The sequence below is a fragment of the Poecilia latipinna genome, unplaced genomic scaffold (genome assembly GCF_001443285.1).
Source record: "Poecilia latipinna isolate Pla-1442-1.1 unplaced genomic scaffold, P_latipinna-1.0 Scaffold199, whole genome shotgun sequence".
NCBI classification, from domain to species: domain Eukaryota; kingdom Metazoa; phylum Chordata; class Actinopteri; order Cyprinodontiformes; family Poeciliidae; genus Poecilia; species Poecilia latipinna.
The window spans coordinates 304514-313656 of NW_015112815.1; the positions used below are offsets into that span (position 1 = coordinate 304514).

Consider the following 9143-nt stretch of genomic DNA (forward strand, 5'->3'; position numbering starts at 1 on the left):
GCCAGTACTTTTTTACTTTTACCTAAGTACAAATGTTAATGTAGTAGTTTTACTTTTACTTGAGGTGTACTTGTACTTTTACTTAAGTACATTTTTTGAGTACTTTCTCCACCACTGCATATGTCCCTGTGGTCAAGCAACTCAATCTTTGCCTTCAGACGGTATTTGGCTCCCTTTTTCTGAGTGTAAAAATTTAAGCGGTGAAACACTGTAATATCATATTCGCATAGAGTTATACTCATCAATGGACACTAAGAGATTTCCCCAATATAAATACTAATCTCCTTGTTAGGTCTTTACTGAGTTGATTCTGTCTTCCAATTTTTTTTTAAACTACGTTGAGTATTGTTAAACAAATACTGTATTTTTATACTGGCAAATGGAAACTTGCGGCCTGCAGTCAATCCTGGTCAATAACTGGAACTTAAGACCTGTCCTTGTAAAGTTAAAAGACATTCAGTGGAACATAATAAAAGACCAAAATGTAAAGAGCTAGAACCAAACATGTAGAAGCAGGATTCAGTATTTATGCTCCTCTAATCTGGAACTAACTTCCAGAAAACAGCAAAAATCCTGAGAGTTCCTTTAAAGCAAGTCTGAAACCCCATTTGTTCAGAGTTGCTTTTGATTAATAATAATAACTGGAGCCTCATTTAGTTTTAGGCTGGATTGTAAATTCTCTTTATTTTGCCACTGCAGTGTATTGAGTTTTGTTTCTATTATGCAAAGCGCTTTGAGTTGCCTTGATGCTGAAATGTTCTGTACATGATGATGTTAATTAACGGTGATACGTTTAAGCCTGCTGAAATAAATTTGCAGCCTCTGTGGATCACACAAAAGCCACAATAAATGTTAACTTGCGGAAACGATATTGTTCTTCTAAAATTGATTAAAGTCGTTGGCGATGTAACTGACAGCTCCAGTAAAATAAATTACGAAACCCAAAATTAATGTGACATTAGATTATTGTGTGTAAATTTCCCCAAGACACTTGATGTCTGAAGCTGTAAGCACTCACCTCATTGTACATGTGGAGACATTTTAACACCTGTGCAAGGAGTAAGAGAACAACTCTGACCTACCTGTATAAAGTGCTCCCCGGGTCACTGCTTCAGGTCCCTGGAAGAGCAGAAGACAGTTCATGAGGTGCAGAGGGATCCAGCAGAATGCAAACAATGTGAGAACCAGAGCAAGCGAGCAGGCCAGCTTCTTCTCCCGGAGCAGCATGGCCTGTGCTTGAGGGCAGCTGTTCTTCAGACGTTTGTGCAGGCTCCAGAAGATGACGACGTACAGAAATGTCATGACCAACAGAGGGGCCATGATACATCCGAGAAAGTTGAAATAAACCATAAAGGGCAGGGTGATAACTGAGAGGAAGGTGCATTGGGAAGAGCTCGGCAAGGCAGACGACGTGTTGGTGCCAGCGGCAGAGAGGTTGTGCCATCCCAGCAGAGGGGTGAATCCCAGCAGGAAAGAAAGTATCCAACAGACGGACATGGCCAACAGTGTGCGCCTCTGAGTGACGATGGCTTTGTATCTGAAAAAGAGAGAGAGAGAAATAAAAGGAGACAATGAGAAAATTATTCAGGCAATTATTCAGGCAAACTTATAAAGTTGTGAGACTGAGGCCGCCTTTACCTGAAAGGCATGTGCAGCCGCAGGTATCGGTCAATGGCAATAGCCAGCAGTGAGAGGACGGAGGCCTCTGTCAGCACGAGTATAACGCAGCTGAGGAACAGGCACTGGTGAGAGGTCAACTTCACCCAGCCGTCCAGCAGTACAGCCAGAGGCACGGCAGCTGCACCCACCAAAAAGTCTGCAGCAGCCAAGGACACCAAGAAGCAGAAAGTCGGCTCCCGGAGGCAATTGTGGATACCGACAGCCACCGCACACACCACCAACACGTTCCCAAGGCAACATGCCACAGCAATGAGCACTTCCAGCACTGTGTAAGTTACCCAAGCCCAATCAGCCATCACTGCAAATTGACAGCAAACAGTTTCCTTGAAGATATTTCATGCACGAGCGTAATGAACTCAGTAGCAAGAAAAGTCCAGCCTAATCCTTCCTTGTTGTTCAGATTGCGGTTGCAAATGGCTCGAAAGACAGCAAGCAGGGGCCTTTTATATGGGATCGCGTGCACACTTGAAAGCTGACTGACACTCCATGGAGACACCATCTGCATTTCATCAGCAAGTCAAAAATCCTCCTCAAAACTTTGATAAATATATCCCTGGAGCGTGAGAGAAGAGGACTTCTAGATCGGTGGTTCCCAAACTTTTCAGCCATTGAACCAGAAAATGACACGTAGAGATCTGCGTTCCCAAACTGTCACTACTTAAACCAATTAAACAAGAGCACACTGACAAGCAATCACAGTTGTACATTTTCATTAGTTGCTTCAACTGTTTTTAAGCCTCGTTACATTAACATCATGTCCAATTGGCTCCATTTTTAATTTGTTTTAATTTGAGTGGGAATCATTTCAAGAAACCCGACCTGGTGGTTTGAGATCCAAAGTGGGTCCCAGCCTGGTGTTCAGGTAACGATAGGAAATCGTAATTACTCTAAGATATGAACATCAGTCTGCATAAACTAGAAAACAGATTAATTTTACTCAGCAAGCCAAAACTTTGGAAAATCAAAAAAATTAAATAAAATCAGATACTTTGCACATTTTAGCAGTAACTGGCAATTTGGTCCAAAACAACCAACCATTTTCTATATAAATGTTTTGCATTAAATGTGAATTCCCTTGGGTTTAATTTTGATGTGACTTATATTCAATCTGTTTTTAACACCATGTAGTCAGAAGGATGTTAGCGAAGAGAGGGGGAAAAAAAAAATCCAAAAATCACATAAACGACTCGGAAACCATTAGAGGCCATCTAAATATTTTCTGTCTTACCATCTCAAGTATAAACATGTGGAGCGTGCAAAACACTACTGGGACTTCAGGACTTCATCGGGAATCATGTGCTTTGGGTCACATGAGACTTAAATAAAAGTTGTCAGCAACAAACACTTCAAAGGATAAATATGTGGAATAACACATTAGTCTATGATAAAGTGTGTGGCAACGTTAACTCTTAGAAATACCCACAAGGACCCAGAAAAAGCTGCCATCATTTGGTCTATCAGCAGGAAGAAGGACCATATATGTGGCCAAAAAAAAAAAAAAAAATAAATAAAAATAAAAAAAAATATATATATATATATATATATACACACATACAGTATGTGAGGTGATATGGACAACTGGAGCATAACAAAGTGTGACTATCTAAAAATTGTATCAATCATCAATGCGAGATCAGAAAACAACTTTTGGTTTGCAAATTCATGGATGTAACACCAGAAGAAAAGTCACAACACTTATTTTTAAAAGAAACATGAAAATGGTTGAAAATCTCTATGAAGAAACTGAGTTAGTTTGCTATTGGAAACTTTATGACAGTAATTCTTGCCCTGTACACCTTGCTCAGTTTGCATGTGTGTGTTTGCGTGTCTGCCTTTTTTGTTGTGAGGGTGTTTTTTGGATGTTACTGATTAGCAGGTCTGTTTGCTGTGGCGGTTTTTAATCCATGCTTGCTTTGCATAGAATTTTGGCTACGGTCACATGCCTGTGTCTGCCCTGGTACAGGAGGTCTGTGTATGTGGGCTTGCTTCAAGCACATTAATGTTTATCTCGACGAGCCGCTCCTCACAAGGCAACTTTGTTTGTGTACGTAGACAGAGCAACAAAAAAAAAACCAAACAAAAAAAAAAAACTTTTTTCTGCTCTTTTTCCGATTTATTTTATCTTGAACAAGATATTTTGACACAAACGGCACGTTTACGCACATATTTTCATGAATACCTGCAACACAGAATCACAAAACAGAGGAAAAACAACTTTTATTAAGAGATGGATTTAAATTCTACTTATAAAGTAGAGAATATGTCATAATCTTTTAGATTTACTTGGTGTTTATCAACTGACCTCTCATTCACAGCCTGAAATTTGCATGTATCACTTTCATCATTTCTTGTTCAGTCTTCTGACACACCACTGCTATACCTACACAAAGCCCCGACTGTCAGTAGTTAATGCTCTGGCCTTTCAAATACTTAGTATTTATTTGTCATTCAAAATACCATATAGTTAGAATCTGCACAAAATATTTCACGTGAGTCCAATGATTTTCTGTTGTGAGCTCTTTGACACACTAGCTACTCTAATTTGCTGTCTCCTTGTAAGCCTTTCAGTGTCTTCTCATCGAAGCGGTACGTGAGCTTCCTCTTCACCTTGTGGATCTCTCCAGTCCGCGAGTAGTTCCTTAGTGCCCGTGCCATCTTCTGGTAGGTCATGGTCTTGCGGTTTCCCTTTCGGCGACCCCACAGCTGCGCCAGACTCTCCTTGTTCTGGGAGGAGAACTGAAAGGTTCCAGAGGAGGACTGGACCCACCAGATGCAGCTCCTCATTGATGGAGTCTGGAGCATCTCAAACAGGAACTGGAACAGGCGCTCCTTCCTCTTTCCTGTTGAAGAGGAAGCGGAGAAAAAAAAAAAAAACGGTTTTGACCTGACCACATCTTGTGTGCGTAGTTGGACAAAGACACTCCGTCACGAGCTTCTGTTCTGAGAGGTGGTCACTGTCAGGTGTTCTACCTGATAGCGGTGCCAGAGGCAAGCTCCTGTCCTTCCTCTCCCCTCTGTCGGAGGGTGGTGATGGTGAATCTCGGTAATCCTGGTACTGGGAACTGCTTGACTGCGAGTCTGAATCAATATATATACTCGTAGGCCCGTAGTAGGCTATGTGTTCCTGGGTGAACGAAAAATGAAAACAAGACAAATAAATCCAACTGAAGAAGTGTGAACTGAATAAGCTTGGCTTTTCTCATGGAGTTAGATGAGATGTCAAACACTGTTTACTCACCCACTGGTCTTGCGGACTCTGCCAGGCTGGATGTGGGGTTGGCTCCTTGTATTCCTCGTTTGGAGTGTGGCAGCCGTAGCGCCACTCGTACGGATGCTGACCCGACCAGCTGTTCTCTGAGGAGAGAAAGGCACGAGATTCAGTCAGGCAGAACATCTTACAAACGGACAAATATTCCCCCTCTGCTGCCAGCATTCGGCCGACCTATGATCCTGGCGTCCCGGTGGGAGTGAACGTGCGTCTGGTGGCCCATGTTAGCAGCCATGGACGTTGAAGGTGTGTGAGCGGGTTGGACCTCGAGCGAATGCTCCTGCAGGTACTCCTCGATGACCTCGAGGTCGACCTCAGCGCAGGACGACGGGGCCACCCCACTCCAGGAACCCCGACATCCACCCAGCTTCACCTCGGGCACGTAAGCCCTCTGAAAGCCGCACAGCAGGACAGACGATTTTAGACATGACGTGTGGAGCTGGTCTTTCGTTAGTTTTAGCCTCAGGTATTAAACACCTTACATTATTTTAGTTGTTTCAAAGCTTTTGTCAGTATCTCATGAATTTTAAATGACCTCACTGTTTTCCACAAATAATTTTCCATGCCATCAACTTTCAAAAAATAATGGCCTAGGTGCATTTTTTTTTCTTTTTTTTTTTTTTTTTTTTTCGAAAAGTGATTTTGTCAAAGGTGTCTTAGGCAAAAAAATAAATAAAAATCACATTTGGCAAAAAATGACTTTTGGCTTTATTTCTGGAAGGTGTCAATATCCTGCTTTCTCAGCAAAAGACAAACTTCTTATTTTGATCAATTTTACTCAACATTATGAAAATCCAAACTAGATCCAATGTTGCATGTTGTGTCCAGCTAAGGTTTGGGTCCTGGAAAAGAGCCAGTTACTAGCTCTGGGATTATGTGTATTTTAGTTTGACTGGCAAATTTATGCAAGTGTTTATGTTTTCATCTGCATAGATAACATCCAGGCACCACTGATGTCCTAGAAATAACCCCCAGTGAGAAAGATCAAATCTTACATAAAACTCAAACTATATTTAAAACACAACAACAGCAAAAAAGGCGGCATTGAACTCACCGTCTCTAACTCCGTCAGCATGCTTTAAGGGCAAACTAAAACAAAGAAATAAAACTCTTATTAGACAACAGAATCAAAGAAAAAAAAAAACATAAAAAGGGAAGTGAAAGATGCTTTCACAGACACAATCATATGACAGCAAAACACAAGAAATGCATAAATAAAATGGCAAAAGTGTAGCTGCACCTTTGTCAGGTCCTGTGTCTGGTGCCGTGAAGTAGTATCCTCAGGCAGTGAAGAGTGGCGACATGAGAATTGGAGTGCTCACCTGTACAATGCTCCACCACCTGGGCATCATCTCTCTTTTATGGCATGTGCACACACCCTGCTTCCCCTTCCCATTGGCCAGCGAGTGCAGAGGTGGGAGCGGTTTGCAGAACCAGGGTATTTCTGGATATCTGCTGATCTAATAAGAGAATTTTTTTCCCCCACACCGATGTTCAATAAAAAAAAGTTTACTATGCGCCTGTATCTGATGCAAAGGTGTGACTTGTTGGTTTGTTGGTTGTAGGCAAAGTGGACTTGTTTTGTTTTATGTCGCTATTTTACTTCTTTTTTTTTAAGCTTTAGTACGCTGTACATTTTGAGTTGTTTCTAAAAACTTGTAAATGTCAGGGATATTTGAAATCAATTGTTCTCCTAACTGTTCAGGGCTTAAGTTAATGAAGTTAGTTTAACTTAGCAATAAATAAGTAAATAAATAAAAACTTTGGACACAGTAGAAAGAAAAGTCAACATAACAAAAAGTTAACAAGACTCTTTTAAAATTAAACACTGGACTTGTAATTGTATCAAATAAAGTTGCTGGCTGTGAACAAATTCTACATTTAGATAAATAATTTAAGTTTACACCTTCTAAGAGTTGCATGATAGAAATTAGCTCTCTGAGCAATGTCACTGAAAACAACTTGACCAAAATCAACAACTAGCTCCAAACCTTTAAGTTTTAAAAGAGGAAAATATTGAAGTTGTTCATTTTCAAAACAGACCTATGGCATAAGATACTTTTTGTTCAAGTTGTGAAGTTTTGACCTGTAATTTCAAACTAAACTTGAACATCTGATCACAAACAATCTTCTGCTCTCAGACTGCCACCTCCAGGTGGAAGGGTCTAGTCTAAAGACTCAAGCTGCGTCAGTGGACATGTGCAAACCTCGGCTTGTTTTGTCAAAGTCCACTCTATTCAGCTCTCAGTATAACTTTTAATACCACATTAAAAGAGTCCATTAGTTATTTAGTTAAAACTAAAACTCCAAAGGCAAAAAAAATTAATCAACACCGGTGTAGAGAATGAGACATTTCAAGTGACTACAAAACTTACAATTTGTTTCTTAAGAAAAGTAGAGTATAGTAGAAAAATATGCGTTTCAATCTCAAGGTTTAAATTCATCTCGTAATGAAGCTATGCTTTCGCTTAAAATAGATTAATGTCTGATGACATTCGAACTTAATGAGGTCCACCGGTATCTGAAATAAAGAATAAATGTTGTCTTTACCACTCGTTTTTTTATTTTGTACTTTTATTTCCTGGGACTCAGAGCCAATGAGATGTCTGTGGTTTCTTATCATTGCATTTGTCACATTGGAGGGAAATTATGTGGCTCTAGATTCCTTTTGGCTTCAATGTGCTGTTGGAGACACACAGGTAGACTGAGTGACATACATGGTACAGTTAGGCCAACACGTCTGCTGCAATCTAGAATTTGTATTAAAATGTCATATTAAAAAATACTAATAGATTAAAAGCAAAAAAAAAAAGAATGATTTATTAAACTGTTATGGTAAAAAAAAATACATTAATGGCAAAAAAAATTTCACTTTGCTTCTGAATACATTTTAGCTTCTGGTTGTTTAATATCTGGGACAACAAGGAAATGTTTGTAAGGGAAATCTGCTGTAGTTGCCAACATGGCCACACTTTGTTTTATGATGATATATTGGTGTGTTATATATGAGAAAAAGAACATGAGAAAGAGACATATCTGTTTAATCAGATGTCACTAAAGAACTTTAAGGTGTTAGCATTTATAACCCCCATACAATCAGCTAAAAGTAAGTATTCACTGATTAAATATGCAGCAGTTTGGACATTATTCGACATAGCAGGGCTGTTATCACAAAAATGGTATAAAAGATTATACGTGAGCAAAATCTAAGGAGAAAACATTTTCTTTAGAAATTTATTTGCTACGCTGACAGCTGCATAGTTGCTTTAGAGGCCATCTGGGGACACCTTATTGACCCCTCTGCTCAGTTCTACAAACCTACATCTGTCAAACAGAACGAGATCAGTAAACTACTGGAGGGAAGCAAACAGACACCAGCATTGCATCACAGGTTGATGCATGACATGATGTCATGCACAGGTTACACTGCATGTATGCCTCATTGTGTCTTTCTATTAGGTTTGTTCCCTTTTTAATGTTATGCCGGAGTGTGTGCTTGCGTGTGCACGCGCATGTGTGTGTGTGCGTGTGCGTGTGTGTTAACAGGCGTAGATTCCACTACAAAAAAACGGCAGCGTAACATTTTTATTTTTTTTTCCCTTGTGGGCTGTCCGTGTTGAGGGATTCCCCCAGCTATGTTATTTTATTTTTTTTTCCCCTTTACTGTAACAACAAGTTTGTTAGCACAACAAACTGAAGTAACCTGTTGGGTCAGGAGAAGACTACCAGAGGACAAACGATTCCTGTATTTTGTAATAGACTCCATGGTATTTTATTATTTATTTATTTATTTTTTTAAATCATTACAGATTAGTGCTCCATTATGCTAATAATCTCACCCAAACAGATTGTTCCAGATTGTCTTTCACCAGTTCTGTTAAAAGGTTGCACCTAGTTGTTATTTTTCCTGCAGTGTTAAAGTGTCTCTTTAAGAGTCACAGACACTGTTAACATGAACCATTATTGCAGTTTTAAACTTGGATGTGTTTGAGGATGGTAATTCTGTATTTGGGCCCACTTGAGCTTTTGGACCGAGCTAATCTGGATTTATGACAAATGAAGACGCCAGTGGATTTTACTTGCTTCTCGTGTTTTGCAAGAATATCAATACAAAGATCCTTAAGCAAATTACTTTAGATTGAAATTTCAATGCGCTAACTGTGATAGCTAACTTTTTTTTTTTTTTTACCTTGAT

General features: G+C 39.7%; 2 protein-coding genes across 2 annotated transcripts in view; both read right to left on the reverse strand.

Annotated features, from left to right (window-relative positions):
- Positions 1-3557, reverse strand: part of LOC106946654 (adenosine receptor A1) — a 12329-nt gene extending 8772 nt beyond the window's left edge. The window contains exons 1-2 of the mRNA XM_015031159.1: positions 1639-3557; positions 1083-1537 (exon numbers count right to left, since the gene is read on the reverse strand). Of these exons, the coding sequence (XP_014886645.1) occupies positions 1083-1537; positions 1639-1976 (793 nt within the window). The 5' untranslated portion in view covers positions 1977-3557. The remainder of the gene's footprint in view (positions 1-1082; positions 1538-1638) is intronic.
- Positions 3558-3657: 100 nt separating this feature from the next.
- Positions 3658-7718, reverse strand: LOC106946655 (ETS homologous factor). Its single transcript, XM_015031160.1, has 6 exons — positions 6189-7718; positions 6003-6037; positions 5123-5339; positions 4919-5034; positions 4651-4804; positions 3658-4520 (listed from the first exon to the last, which is right to left on the reverse strand). The coding sequence occupies exons 2-6, from the start codon at positions 6021-6023 to the stop codon at positions 4213-4215; spliced, it is 816 nt and encodes a 271-aa protein (XP_014886646.1). The 5' UTR covers positions 6024-6037; positions 6189-7718; the 3' UTR covers positions 3658-4212.
- Between the last annotated feature and the right edge of the window lie 1425 nt (positions 7719-9143).